At 40.5% G+C, this 16,200-nt stretch overlaps 1 protein-coding gene across 14 annotated transcripts in view; it reads left to right on the plus strand.

Moving 5' to 3' along the window:
- The window catches only part of LOC120056175 (muscleblind-like protein 1), an 87,335-nt gene extending 76,739 nt beyond the window's left edge, over nt 1-10,596 (plus strand). For 7 of the 14 annotated variants that reach the window (XM_039004390.1, XM_039004401.1, XM_039004389.1 and 4 more), the window contains 5 exons: nt 1,882-1,917; nt 2,904-2,989; nt 3,368-3,412; nt 4,246-4,311; nt 9,708-10,596. In XM_039004390.1, the coding sequence (XP_038860318.1) occupies nt 1,882-1,917; nt 2,904-2,989; nt 3,368-3,412; nt 4,246-4,302 (224 nt within the window). In that variant the 3' untranslated portion in view covers nt 4,303-4,311; nt 9,708-10,596. The remainder of the gene's footprint in view (nt 1-1,881; nt 1,918-2,903; nt 2,990-3,367; nt 3,413-4,245; nt 4,312-9,707) is intronic. The other 7 variants (XM_039004392.1, XM_039004394.1, XM_039004397.1 and 4 more) reach the window with 3 other exon arrangements.
- Nucleotides 10,597-16,200: the final 5,604 nt, after the last annotated feature.

A 16,200-nucleotide genomic window follows, 5' to 3' on the forward strand; every position in this document is an offset into this window, starting at 1 on the left:
ATGTGGTCTGGGGGGCTCTGTGTGAATGTGGTCTGGGGGCTGTGTGTGAATGTGGTCTGGGGGGGCTGTGTGTGAATGTGGTCTGGGGGGGCTGTGTGTGAATGTGATCTGGGGGGCTCTGTGTGAATGTGGTCTGATGGAGACTGTGTGAATGTGATCTGGGGGGCTGTGTGTGAATGTGGTCGGATGGAGACGGCATAGGGAAGTTTGGATTGTTCTTTCTGACCCAATGCTTCTGTTTGGCAACATACTATATGTCCTGCTTCCATATTAATACTATATGTCCTGCTTCCATATGAATACTGAATGTCCTGCTTCCATATGAATACTGAATGTCCTGCTTCCATAGGAATACGTTATGTCCTGCTTCCATATGAATACTGCATGTCCTGCTTCCATATGAATACTACATGTCCTGCTTCCATATGGATACTGCATGTCCTGCTTCCATATGAATACTACATGTCCTGCTTCCATATGAATACTGCATGTCCTGCTTCCATATGAATACTACATGTCCTGCTTCCATATGAATACTACATGTCCTGCTTCCATATGAATACTGCATGTCCTGCTTCCATATTAATACTACATGTCCTGCTTCCATATGAATACTGCATGTCCTGCTTCCATATGAATACTGCATGTCCTGCTTCCATATGAATACTACATGTCCTGCTTCCATATGAATACTGCATGTCCTGCTTCCATATGAATACTGCATGTCCTGCTTCCATATTAATACTGTATGTCCTGCTTCCATATGAATACTGCATGTCCTGCTTCCATATGAATACTGCATGTCCTGCTTCCATATGAATACTGCATGTCCTGCTTCCATATTAATACTACATGTCCTGCTTCCATATTAACACTGCATGTCCTGCTTCCATATTAATACTACATGTCCTGCTTCCATATGAATACTGCATGTCCTGCTTCCATATGATACTGCATGTCCTGCTTCCATATGAATACTACATGTCCTGCTTCCATATGATACTGCATGTCCTGCTTCCATATGATACTGCATGTCATGCTTCCATATTAATACTACATGTCCTGCTTCCATATGAATACTGCATGTCCTGCTTCCATATTAATACTACATGTCCTGCTTCCATATTAATACTACATGTCCTGCTTCCATATGAATACTGCATGTCCTGCTTCCATATGAATACTGCATGTCCTGCTTCCATATGAATACTACATGTCCTGCTTCCATATGATACTGCATGTCCTGCTTCCATATGAATACTACATGTCCTGCTTCCATATGAATACTACATGTCCTGCTTCCATATGAATACTACATGTCCAGCTTCCATATTAATACAACTGCTTCTGTTTGGCAACATACTCTATCTCTTGCTTCCATATGAATACTGAGCTGCTTCCTGTTTTTGTTTCTATGAGCGTGTGTGTATGTGATGTGCCTCTATTATGATGATCACTTTTACTAGGACTATTAATTGATTATTTATTGCTACTACTATTATTATCACAGTTGATTGCAAATGAATAACCATGACACCTCAGACAAAAGTGCCTGATCTGATCCGTATAAACTCTCAACCTGATTCTCCTGATCGCCTAGTTTGGTCTAGATTGGTCAGCATCAGGGTTGGGGTCAATTACATTTAAATTCCAGTCAATTCAGAAAGTAAATCCAACTATACATTTTCCTCAGTATTTCCACTGCTGGCCACTGACTGTGTTACTGAATGCTGTCCAGTTAATTCATTCATGTTATTCTCCTGATCTCTTCCTTCACTCTAACGAATCTTGTGATGGGCTGTTTTGATTTCTCTCCCCCCTTTTCCAATCCACTTCCTGTTGCACACTTCCTGTTGCACTGCATGATGGGCATTTGAGCAGGCTCAATATTCTGCATGACCCCCACCACCGGTGTTGGTAGGTTCCAGCATTCCTTCTTCACCAATTAGCTTTCAGCCTCGCCAGTGACTCGCACGCCATCAAAATCTAACTAACCATCACACAGCTAAAAGGTGGCACCTTGGCTTTCTGAAGCAAACCCAGATAGTTTTCTAGCATGACTCCCAATCTGTTTGTGCTGTCTAGTCAATGATTATTGATTAGTCAAGACAGCACAAACAGATCTGGGATCTGGCTAATAGTTTAATCAATAATCATTCATCAGTAATCCTTAGTATGATCATATCAACATGTAGTTGGATCTGCCTTTGCTTTGATACATTTGAGCCCTATATATAGCCTTTGACTTCATCAATTCACAAATCATCTCATCATGGGTGTTGGTGACTTGGGAGTCACAGGGTTGGTTGTGGCATATAACTGAGTCATTTGCACATTTCATTTGTCAATGATACTGTATTTAGTCATATCTATAAATGTAAATACTGGAGATAAGTTTTATTCTGTTTCGGGTGTACTACCAAACATGTTACTGTAAATCCACCTTGGACCCTAAGCTGTGATTGCTTGACCCTTGACCCTTCTCTGCCCTCTCTGTTGACAACATCAGCTTTTGGCTGGTATAACCTCAATATGCCATCCACAAATGTACCACACAATCCCCTATACCCTTTACACCCATGGCTGCATTCCAATCAGATAACTCACTCCTTTCTCTTCTCCCTCATGTCCTTTTCCTCTTCATATCAGATTGATTGATTGATTAGAAAGGACTGGAAGTGTTCAGGCAATATAGTAACTGCCTTCCCTAACCTTCTTGTTGTCTGCTTCCTATTGCTTACATCTATCCACTCCTCTCAGAGGGAAAGGGAGTGAGTTATTGAATTGGAATGCCCCACCACCCCCTCCTCACCACCTGTCCTTCACATGTGCCTGGTGGCCAATTGGCCACACTCCACTCCTCTGGGTGTTGTTGCTTATATGATTTTCCCTTCTGACAAAAGTACCCATGATGCACGGTGGTACGCCAGCATCTGCAGCCACCACATCTGCCACAAGCGTTCCCTTCGCAACCACCTCAGCCAATCAGGTTTGCTCCTCTACTGCCTCTCTCTCTCTCTCTCTCTCTCTCTCTCTCTCTCTCTCTCTCTCTCTCTGTCTCTGTCTCTGTCTCTGTCTCTGTCTCTGTCTCTGTCACTCTCTCTCACTCTCTCTCTCTCTCAGGAGATGGGTTTCCCTCTTGTTGACTTACACTAGTTGTTTCCAGTTCTTAACATTATTAGATGGACCTTTATAGTGTTGGTTGTTACAACAGTACATATGTGATGTTAATGGTCAACTTTTAATGTACTTGTTAAATACAAGTTAAAGATGCTATTAACTTGTCATTCTGGGGAGACATTTACTGTTTGTCGTTATAATGTCTGACATCATTTTAACCTCTATGTTTGTCCTTTCTCATTTTGAGGACTCTTCCTTATCAAAGTTGTCTACCAATGAGTACATGCAATTGGTATGTATGAGGAAGTTTTCCTTCTTTTTGTAAAGTATTTTGTACAGCAGGTGCTGGAAGCAGTTGCTATCTGTGCCATTTGGTTCTTCTGCGGCTGCTTACGTAGGGCATCGCTTTGACGCATGTAGTCAATGCTATTGCAGTGTTTGAGGATTCCACATTTTTCTGCTGCTAACATTCCAAGGCCCTTTAGTGAGGAGACATTGCAGTTGAGTTGTAGAAGTACACAGTATGTGGTCAAATAGGACAAGGGAAAGAATACATAGTCAACAAAAAATATATGTTTACCTATACTGAGAGTGCAACAAGCTGTAAAAGATAAAGAAATTAGATTCAACTTTATTATCCCCAAAGAAAATGTGTTTATCCTTTAACTACCTGCAGGTAATTTTTGTAGTGCCCAAACATTATTTTTTAAAGGAGGTCAACAAATTGGAGGGCTTGAGTTTGCATGGGTAGCCACCTCACTACCGACTGACATTTAGTTTCCTTCCCCTCACACACGCCCCGCCAACCCTTCCTTGATCAGGTGTCAGTGATCCTATAAAATGTTTGGTTTTATCTCGGTAACTTTGTAACCACATTCTGCCTTATCTTGCTATTTTCATCTTCTTTTGGGTAATGAACTCTGAGATTTGCTTAAAACTGCTGATCAGGGTCCGATGATGTGCAAAAGATGTGTGATGTGTCTTTGAGGGGTGGGGGGGGGGGGGTCAAATGATGTGCATAAGATGTGGGATGTGTTTTCGAAGGGGGGGGGGGGGGGGGGGGGCGATGATGTGCATAAGATATGGGATGTGTTTTTCATTTCTCTGCTCTGTCTCCATCCACAGATTCCAATCATTTCTGCCGATCATCTGAGTAACCACAAGTATCTGACTCAAATGTAGTCAAGAACAGTGAGTTTCTATTCATCTCTGTTTCTCTACAGTATGTTTACCTTTTCAACCCCACCAAGAATATCTGAGTGCATTTAGCCAAATTATGGCAGCATTTTTCTCCATGCTTATACATTTAAAGGGGCAATCTGCAATTGCTACATACAGTGCATTCGGAAAGTATTCAAATCCCTTGACTTTTTCCACATTTTGTTATGTACATTTTTTTATTTTATTTAAACTTTAATATTACATTTACATAAGTATTCAGACCCTTTACTCAGTACTTTGGCAGCGATTACAGCATCGGGTCTTCTTGGGTTTGACACTACAAGCTTGGCACACCTGTATTTGGGGAGTTTCTCCCATTCTTCTCTGTAGATCCTCTCAAGCTCTGTCAGGTTGGATGGGGAGCGTCGCTGCACAGCTATTTTCAGGTCTCTCCAGAGATGTTCGATTGGGTTCAAGTCCGGGCTCTAGCTGGGCCACTCATAGACATTCAGAGACTTGTCCCGAAGCCACGCCTGCATTGTCTTGGCTGTGTACTTTGTGTCATTGTCCTGTTGGAAGGTGAACCTTCACCACATTCTGAGGTCCTGAGCGCTCTGGAGTAGGTTTTCATCAAGGATCTCTCTGTACCTTGCTCTGTTCATCTTTCCCTCGATCCTGACTACTGTCTCAGTCCCTGCCGCTGAAAAACATCCCCAAAGCATGATGCTGCCACCACCATGCTTCACCGTAGGGATGGTACCAGATTTCCTCCAGATGTGACGATTGGCATTCAGGCCAAAGAGTTCAATATTGGGTTCATCAGACCAGAGAATCTTGGTATACAAAGCTGGTTACATTTTCAGTTTTATCCTCCAGGAAAAATAGAACAAATATTACAACAAATGTTATGGTTAAACTCAAATATACTGATTAATAAAAAAACATTATTTATGGCTAAAAATGTTTAAACATTTTATTACATTTATCAATAATATTATGAATATAAACGGTGGAGTTTTGTCACATGTGCAGCTATCGAAAATATATGGGAATGTCTGCTCAATCCAAACTTACAACCAACTGATTGCAGCATTACTGCAAAAATGGAGGAGGCAAGTGGAAAAGGGAGAAGGTAGGGAACTTGTTTGTCTGCCATATATTAAAGATACAAATTGGCTGAAAGGAATTGGCATAAATAGAAAAATATACCAGTTTCATTTGAGGACAAAAATGTTGACAGCTGGGCCATACAGGTTGCAAAATAAATGGGAAGCGATTTTCGATGTACCGATTTCATGGCACATGGTTTATGAACTGGTACAAATAAACAACACTTGATTCAACACTTTGAGTTCTTCAATTTAAATTATTATACAAAATTCTTGCCACCAACAGAATGCTATATATATGGGGCATACAACAATCTCAGCTCTGTAGATTTTGCTGCTAAGAGACAGAATCACTAGATAATTTATTCAGGTATATAAATGTAGCTTGATTCTGGTCACAGGTTCAGGAATGGTTAAAAAAATCACAACATTCACTTAAATTTAACCGTACAAATAGCAGTATTGGGCGATTTGGAAAGCCATAGTCAGTCAATAAATAATATAATAATACTCGTAGGAAAGGTTTTAATCTTTAGCTCACAATCTGTGAGACACTAAAAACTGTAATATCTTATGTTTCACCAAGTTGTGGCTAAACGTCGACATGAATAACATACAGCTGTCGTGGTTTACACTGCATCGGCAAGATAGAACAGCCGCCTCCGGTAAGACAAGGGGTGGAGGTCTGTGTATATTTGTAAACAACAGCTGGTGCACGAAATCTAATAGTATGGAAGTCTCAAGGTTTTGCTCGCCTGAAGTAGAGTATACCATGATAAGCTGTAAACCACACAATTCACTAGGAGAGTTTTTATCTATATTTTCCGTAGCTGTCTACTTACCACCACAAACCGATGATGGCACTATGACCGCACTCAATGAGTTGTATAAGGCCATAAGCAAACAGGAAAACTCTCATCCAAAGGTGCCTCTCCTAGTGGCCAGGGACATTAATGCAGGGAAACTTAAATCCGTTTTACTTCATTTCTACCAGCATGTTAAATGTGCAACCAGATGGAAAAAACTATAGACCACCTTTACTCCACACACAGAGATGCGCACAAAGCTCTCCCTTGCCCGCCATTTAGCAAATCTGACCATAATTCTATCGTCCTGATTCCTGCTTGCAAGCAAAAACTAAATCAGGAAGCCCCAGTCACTTGGTCAATAAAGAAGTGATCAGATGACGCAGATGCTAAGTTACAGGACTGTTTTGCTAGCATAGACTGGAATATGTTCTGTGATTCTTCCGATGGCATTGAGGAGTACACCACATCAGTCACTGGCTTCATCAATAAGTGCATTGATGACGTCGTCCCCACAGTGACTGTACGTACATACCCCAACCAGAAGCCATGGATTACAGGCAACATCCGCACTGAGCTAAAGGGTAGAGTTGCCACTTTCAAGGAGCAGGACACTAACCCGGACACTCATAAGAAATCCCCCTATGCCCTCCGACGAACAATCAAACAGGCAAAGCGTCAATACAGGACTAAGATTGAATCATACTACACCGGCTCCGACGCTCATAAGGATGTGGCAGGGCTTGCAAACTATTACAGACTACAAAGGGAAGCACAGCCTGTGGGATCACGCTCTCCGCAGCCGATGGGAGTAAGACCTTTAAACAGGTCAACATTCACAAGGCCGCAGGGCCAGACGGATTACCAGGATGTGTACTCCGAGCATGCTCTGACCAACAGGCAAGTGTCTTCAGTGACATTTTCAACCTGTCCCTGACTGAGTCTGTAATACCAACATGTTTCAAGCAGACCACCACAGTCCCTGTGCCCAAGAACACTAAGGTAACCTGCCTAAATGACTACCGACCCGTAGCACTCACGTCTGTAGCCATGAAGTGCTTTGAAAGGCTGGTCATGGCTCACATCAACACCATTATCCCAGAAAAACTAGACCCACTCCAATTTGCGTACCGCCTTAACAGACCCACAGATGATGCAATCTCTATTGCACTCCACACTGCAATTTCCCACCGGGACAAAATAAAAACTTATGTGAGAACGCTATTCATTGACTAAAGCTCAGCGTTCAACACCATAGTCCCCTTAAAGCTCATCACTAAGCTAAGGACCCTGTGACTAAACACCTCTTTCTGAAACTGGTTCCTGGACTTCCTGACGGTAACAACACATCTGCCACGCTAATCCTCAACACGGGGGCCCCTCAGGGGTGCGTGCTCAGTCCCCTCCTGTACTACCTGTTCACTCATGACTGCATGGCCAGGCACAACTCCAACACCATCACAACGTTTGCTGACAACACAACAGTGGTTTTATTTTTTATTTTCTATTTAACCTTTATTTAACTAGGCAAGTCAGTTAAGAACAAATTCTTATTTACAATGACGGCCTAGGAACAGTGGGGTTAACTGCCTTGTTCAGGGGCAGAAAGACAGATTTTTACCTTGTCAGCTCGGGGATTCTATCTTGCAACCTTTCGGTTACAGGCCCAACGCTCTAACCACGAGGCTACCTGCCACCCCTGGGCTGCCTGCCGCCCTTAGGCTACCTGTGGTAGGCCTGATCAACAACAACAATGAGACAGCCTATAGGGAGGAGGTCAGAGACCTGGCCGTGTGGTGCCAGGATATCAACCTCTCCCTCAACGTGATCAAGACAAAGGAGATGATTGTGGACTACAGGATAAGGAGGACCGAGCACGCCCCCATTCTCATCGACGGGGCTGTAGTGGAGCAGGTTGAGAGCTTCAAATTCCTTGGTGTCCACAACACTATCATGGTCCAAACACACCAAGACAGTTGTGAAGAGGACATGACAAAGCCATTCCCCCTCAGGACACTGAAAAGATTTGCATGGGTCCTCAGATCATCAAAAAGTTATACCGTTGCACCATCGAGAGCATCCTGACTGGTTGCATCACTGCCTGGTATGGCAACTGCTCGGGCTCTGACCGCAAGGCACTACAGAGGGTAGTGCGTATGGCCCAGTACATCACTGGGGCCAAGCTTCCTGCCATCCTGGACCTCTATACCAGGCGGTGTCAGAGGAAGGCCCTAAAAATGTAATAGACTCCATCCACCCTAGTCATAGACTGTTCTCTCTGCTACCGCACGGCAAGCGGTACCGGAGCGCCAAGTCTAGGTCCAAAAGGCTTCTTAACAGCTTCTTCCCCCAAGCCATAAGACTCCTGAACAGCTAATCAAATGGCTACCCAGACTATTTGCATTGCCCCCACCCCCTTTTACACTGCTGCTACTCTCTGTTTATTATCTATGCATAGTCACTTTAACTCTACCTACATGTACATATTACCTCGACTAACCTGTGCCCCAGCACATTGACTCTATACCGGTACCCCCTGTATAAAACGTCGCTACTGTTATTTTACTGCTGCTTTTTAATTATTTGTTATATATATTTTTTTACTTATCTAGTTTTTACTTAACACATATTTTTCTTAACTGCATTGTTGCTTAAGGGCTTGTAAGTAAGCATTTCTCTGTATTGTGTTGTATTCGACGCATGTGACAAGTAAAATGTGATTTGATACTTTACGATTAGAAAGGTTCAAAATGTATGTAAAACATCACAGCACCATTTAAATATATATGGCACATGGAAACCAAACGAGGGTGGTCTATGGTGATAGGTGGGATGGGCTGAGAGTGGCTGAGGGGCGGGATTAAAGAGCTTATGTTTGGTAATGTATTATTGTTATGTTATTGCTTTATATTAAAGTACCATGTATGTAAAATGTGTATGCAAAATGTGTACGTAAAATGTATATGTACAATATATGTATATGTAGCAGAAAAGCTAAAAAAAATAGATATAAAAAAATTGATACTTGGTGGATGGGTTTATAATAATAATGAAAAAATGACAAATAAAAAAAAATAGGTATTTCTGTTTTATTTTTAATCCATTGTACATATTCTAAAAACCTGTTTTTTCTTTGTCATTGTGGGGTATTGTGTGTAGATGATTTTTTTTATTGATTTAATCTATTTTAGAATAAGGCTGTAACATCACAAAAACGCGGAAAAAGGGAAGGTGTCTTCATATTTTCCGAATGCAGTGTACGCGTTGGGATTTAAATGAATGATATATACCCATTGAGATATGTCTATGAATTTGAGAGTGGTTACATTTCTCCAGCCTCATCCCTCAGATTTTTGACAAAACAGTGGTGGGGTCTCCGCTTTGTTATTGTTTGAACTGCAGATTGCAGCTTTAAGCAACCTTTCAGAGAACAACAATACGATATTGGAAGGCTAGCTTCATTTGAAAATAATGTATTTTTAAATGTAATTCCTCACCTCTTGTTTTACAGATCAAATGAATGGTTGATGGCACCGCCCTAAAGAGAGCAGTCTTTATGTAAATAGTGTTCAGAATGTCAAGCAATGGACTGGAGGACCATCGGTCACCATCTCTCAGTCACTCTGGAATGCTGGTCTTGTTACGCATGCAAACATCGGTGTGCTCAGTCGATGCCATGACACACACACACACACACACACACACACCTCTTCGTCCTCAAAGTCAACGTCCAGCTGAGAAGAGGAGTGTCTGTCTGTCTGTCCATCTCTGCTGACAGACAGACGCTGAATACATTAACAGTACACCTGTGTGTTCAAACACAAAACCATGGCACTCAAATTCTTCTTCTTCTTTTTTGCACACACATGAGGTTGAGACCGAGGTGTTGCTGCACAGAACCTACATAATACAGTGTTGGTACGTTGGTAGACCAAGACAGAATTTTTTATTCGCTTTGTTCTGTTTTTAAATTAATCGACTTAAAACATTTGCAAACGTGCCCCTTTAAATTTGAATTTAAATCAGAAAGGCACAATACATTTTAATTAAAAGGTGAAACGTCAGAGCATGTACAGTTTTCTGTTTTTAATAGGACTTCTAGTTAAACTAGATACTAAAATGAGGGTCAGAGACATATGAATGTTCTGGGTAAGAAACACACCTGTGTACCTTTGAATGCATAGCTTTAAGCACCATAGAGGCCGTACATCCCAAGCCAGAGTGTTATTTCAGTGTTTCAGTGTTATTCTGTTTACCTAAGATATGTGTTTTGTATGGCTCAAGTTTTGATTTTTTACATCATTTCTTCATTGTCTATTTAAGTAATAAGGCCCGAGGAGGTGTGGTATATGGTCAATATACCACGGCTAAGGGCTGTTTTTAAGCACGACGCAACGCGGAGTGCCTGGATACAGACCTTAGCCGTGGTATATTGGCCATATACCACAATCCCCTGAGGTGCCTTATTGCTATTATAAACTGGTTACCAACGTAATTAGAGCAGTAAAAATAAATGTTTTGTCAAACCCGTGGTATACGGTCTGATATACCATGGCTGTCAGCCAATCAGCATTCAGGGCTCGAACCACCCAGTTTATAAATAAACAATAAGGCACCTCAGATGTTTGTGGTATATGGCCAATATACCACGGCTAAGGGCTGTTCTTAGGCACGACGCAACATGAAGTACTGGATACAACCCTTAGCTGTTTTATATTGGCCATATACCACACACCCCCCAGGTGCCTTATTGATGTTATAAACTGGTTATCAATGTAATTAGAACAGTAAAAATAAATGTTTTGTCATACCCGTGGTATACGGTCTGATATACCACGGCTGTCAACCAATCAGTATTCAGGGCTCGAGCCACCCAGTTTATAATAGTTAAAAAAAAACATTGTACCATTTGCTTTGTTGTTGGGGTCGTCTCCAGCCTTTTAAGTCGTCAGTCTCCTACATCTAAAAACAGAGGTGCCTTTTCTCTTTTTATCGATCTGTTTTTGTTTCGCCTTTCTTTTTGTGCTTTATTGTTGTGTTTATCAGACGGGCTGAGCTATGGCTCAAATAGGAGCTGATGGTGACTGGAAAGTTGTAAGTCCGTAGACTCTAAAGCCTGTTGAAGTGATGTGGGACGTACTAGCTCTCCATCGGGTGTTAAGTCCTTGTTCTCAGCCGTAAAGGTGGAACGATTCTTAAACTGTCTGCAAAGAAGCACCGTCAAACCATGTGTTGTTAAAGTAAGAAAGTCAGACTTAAATTCAGACTTAAATTCAGACTTAAATTCGGTCATAAGAAGATTTGGCACTTGGTTGAGTGTTTTTGTGCTTCCCCATTACCCCTCTATAAGCTAATTTAACTTTAATTGAGGAAATACAACAAATCATTGATTTGATATTAATCAAAAAATAAATAAAATCTTTCCCTTTTTGACCTGATTTCATCCGATTCTGGATACCAAAGCACAGTTCTGCTCATACACCAAGTGTTACCGAAGTATATGACCAATTTCAGGAAGGTTCAACACAGAATTGGGGGAGCAGAGAATTCATTTCAGAACCCTTGTTTTCACATGCCATTATGTTCTGTGATTTCATTTGTTGTTTTTTCTGTTTTGGCTGAGGTGTAAAATCTCTTTACTGATTGTAATGTACCTAATACCTATTCAATTGTATCTATTGAAGCCTTAGATTACTGGACTGGGTCCCAACCCAATCACATTGTACTTTCAATCACCATACAGGCAATGAACACCAATGATATTTTATAGTCCGTACACAAACCGCATGTGTTTTAGATTATTTTTTCTTCTTCTTCTCAAGTAACAATTTACTCTCTTAAATTTCATTGAACTCATGTGTTATGTATTACTTAAGGATTTGAATATATTTGAATATTTAGTTTGTAGATTTTTGCCTTATTATATTCTACTTGACAATATTGTTATATAGCCGTTATAGATTGAGGTGGTATGACATCCATAACTTTTTTAAACCATATTCATGATTAATAATAATGTGTGGAGTCAGATAAAGTATTCAAAACATTCATGTAGCTGGATGTCTCTTTAGATCGAAGAGGTTCATTATCAATTCATTTTGTTGATCAAAGACCTTTTGATATTGATACAAGGAATGACATTTGCTTGGTTGCCGAGGCATCAACTCTGGCTGAAAACGAATGTTTCAACTAGCTCCTTTTTTCTTTGAGGTCTTATTTGAAAATATATTGTGTCGAAATGTAGATTGTCCATGTTTAGGGAAGAAGAAAACAAGTTATTTTCTACTTTGTCCATTTCAAAAAAATATATTGTTTTAATATTTCTTAAGATTGCCCTGAATATCAGGCCAAAATGAACAGTGAGATTGATGGGTCTCTGGAGTTGGGTAAATAGTGAGATGAGAGGTGAAGTAGTAGACTTTGCCGAATCGGGAAGGTCTGTAATGCTGCAGATGAACGATCTTTAAACTAAGGGACGAAGGTTGACTTTTTGCACTTCTGTATATAGTCAATGAACAGAGAAAAAACATGTATCATATTGAGATATTATTTTGAATAAAAAATTATATAATTATAAGGAATTTTGTTAGGTTAATTTAAAACATCTAACCTGAAAGACCAGCTAAACAAATTTGCTTGCAAAAAGAAAAGAAAATCGCACCAGTTTCTCAGCCAATGCACTCAGAAAAAGTTATGTGTTTTTTGGCTTATTTTGTCAGTGGCTTGTAGTTTGCCAGGAAATTCTCAAGGGGAGCATGCCCCCCATGTTCACTCCCACTACCCTTGTAGTTTTTTTTTGTTTTTAACAGAAAACAAATATCCTATATGGTCTATATTTCAAATGTTGGACCAGGCCCTTCATACCTGGACCTATGGTACAATAACTACAATAAATGATATTAGAAACCATATTATATTTTAGTATGATTTGACTGCATGTAAAAATAACACAAATGTAAACAATCTATATAGGTAGATAAGGAAAATTCATATTTTTAATTGACTAAATAACATCTACATTTTGGGGGAATGAGACTGCAGACAAGTCATCTATCACTTGTGATGTAACATTTTACCAAGAAACTCCATGAGATCTCAAGAATAAGATGTAATGTAAACGCCAAACCACCCAAGAAATATTGTCTTATCGCAGTAATATTACTCAAGTCAACATGGACTCACAGGACAGAGCTAATGCTACCAGGTAACTGTGCACACTCAGCAGGTGAAGACACCACCATACTAAATGAATAGGTAAATACTCTTTCAAATGAATGTAACCGTCTTCAGTCGAAGGTCAACTTGTTTCTGACTCGAGGTCGCCGTACAAGTGCTATTGAACCAAAGCGTCACTTTCTCCAAACCAACCAGTGCTGTTCGGACAGATTTCACTGTCTCTCGGCTTATTAAACCAAGGTCTCTCTTCCCTGCTGGGAGCACACAGGCTTGACTGCTTATTATGTGTAAGTGATCACTTACATTTTTTTGCTTATAGTTGCTACAGAATAATGTACTACTCTGCTTTCAGATTTGTTTTAGGCACAATTTATTGTTGCCATAAATGACTCTTGCTGTTATGAATTATAAAAAAAAAAAATGAATAAAACTAAAACTGGTTTGCTCACGCAACTCATCTATGGTCTCCATGTTTGTCTGTTAACTTTAGTCTATAAAACATTACTTTAAAGAGCATCCACAACACATCAGAACATGTTCCAAAAAATAACGAGGCACTCTGACGTCACATGAAAACAGACGGTCGGGTTCTGCTTCAAACTTCAGTCTCATTGCCATCTAGTGGACAAATAATTGTCTCCACCCAAATACAACCAGTGAAATTGGACACCCATTTATCAAATAAAATGAAATAACATTTTATTGGTCACATACACATGATTAGCAGATGTTAATGCGAGTGTAGTGAAATGCTTGTGCTTCTAGTTCCGACCGTGCAGTAATATCAAACAAGTATTCTGTAATGGGATGTCTACTTAGCTGATCAAAAGTCTTGTAGATTAGTTGAGTCTGCTGTGCTCATGCTGCGCTGGAGCAAAAAAACATGAGGCTTGTGGCTGCCAAGTTGTGGATCATGGCTGGTGACGAGTACTGCTTTATGTTATCATACTGTACTGTCTGGTTCATCATGAGAATGTGACATAACGACAACAAAGAAACACAAATTATGATCTCAACAAACAGTTCTGAATTAAGGGCTCCCGAGTGCACTGCATCTAAGTGCTAGAGGTGTCACTTACAGACCCTGGTTCAATTCCAGGCTGAATCACAACTAGTTGTGATTGGGAGTCCCATAGGGCGGCGCACAATTGGCCCAGCATCATCCGGGTTAGGCTGTCATTGTAAATAAGAATTTGTACTTAACTGACTTGCCTGGTTAAATAAAAAATGTATTGATTTCAAATCCTGCTGAAATGCACTCAAGAGTGTGTGGAAGACTTATGTAGAGCTTACATTGGGCAGGAACCAGCTTTAACTGACAATTAAACCTCCAACTAGGTGAAAAATCTGTCAATGTGCCCTTGAGCAAAGCACTTAACCCTAATTAATCCAGTAAATTGCTCTGGATCAGAGTGTCTGCTAAATGATTCAAATGTAATAGCTAAACATTAAAGTGGCACTCCAGTCTTCTTTTCACCTCATTTAACACCTGATTTACTTAACAAAAGGCCCTTCTCAATAGGTGGTCCAGGTATGTCATGACATAACACAAGTGGAGGAGGGGCAGGGCTTTCCCGTTTTGTTCTCTATTGCTCTGATGGATTCCCATCAGACCAACTCATTGAATGCACTACTTTTTAAAGTTTGTAGATATGTCTAAATAAACATTTGTGTGTACTTTACTGTATTTGTTTCTTGGGATATATATCACTTTTCAATAGTAAAACTTAAAAATAGTGGGAAAATGTCAGGACTGTTAACTATTTTGAAGTGAAATACTTGAAGGAACTATGACCCAAGGCAGTGAGCCTACTGTATGTAGAGTCTACTCTCATACCAGAGAGACAAATAGGACACAGATTCCGTCTCGAACCAGGGGATGGTGATGTCACTATCAGTAGGTTCCCTGGGGCATTGGGAACCTGTCTCTCTGGATTCTACACAGATGACGTACACTTCCTGTGTCAGAGAGCTTCAATGATGACAAGACACTCACCTTTCGGGGGAAATGATCGTTTTCTGTTCCATTACTTCCTTGTTTATTTTTAATTTCAGGTCGGCCAGTTGAGAACAAGTTCTCATTTACAACTTCAAACCGGGCCAAGATAAAGCAAAGCAGTGCGACACAAACAACAACACAGAGTTACACATGGAATAAACAAACATACAGTCTATAACACAATAGAAAAAAGTCTATATACAGTGTGTGCAAATGGCGTGAGGAGGTAAGGCAATAAATAGGCCATAGTAGCGAAGTAATTACAATTTAGCAAATTAACACTGGAGTGATAGATATGCAGATCATGATGTGCAAGTAGAAATATTGGTGTGCAAAAGAGCAAAAAGTAAATAATAACAATATGGGGATGAGGTAGGTAGATTGGATGGGCTATTTACAGATGGGCTGTGTACAGCTGCAGCGATCGGTTAGCTGCTCAGATAGCTGATGTTTAAAGTTAGTGAGGGAGATATAAGTCTCCAACTTCAGCGATTTTTGCAATTTGTTCCAGTCATTGGCAGCAGAGAACTGGCATGAAAGGCGGCCAAAGGGGGATGACCAGTGAGATATACCTGCTGGAGCGCGTGCTACGGGTGGGTGTTGTTATCATGACCAGTGAACTGAGATAAGGCAGAGCTTTACCTAGCAAAGACTTATAGATGACCTGGAGCCAGTGGGTCTGTCGAAAGAGTATAGCCCTAGTTTATTGTGATGTTTGTTAAAAGTAACTGATGCCTTGAGAAAATGGCAAATTTCATTCAGTCATATATTTCATAAAGAATATGTCTATAATAAACATACTGTACCAGTCAAAAGTTTGGACACACCC

The sequence above is a fragment of the Salvelinus namaycush genome, chromosome 11, assembly GCF_016432855.1.
Source record: "Salvelinus namaycush isolate Seneca chromosome 11, SaNama_1.0, whole genome shotgun sequence".
Lineage (NCBI taxonomy): Eukaryota > Metazoa > Chordata > Actinopteri > Salmoniformes > Salmonidae > Salvelinus > Salvelinus namaycush.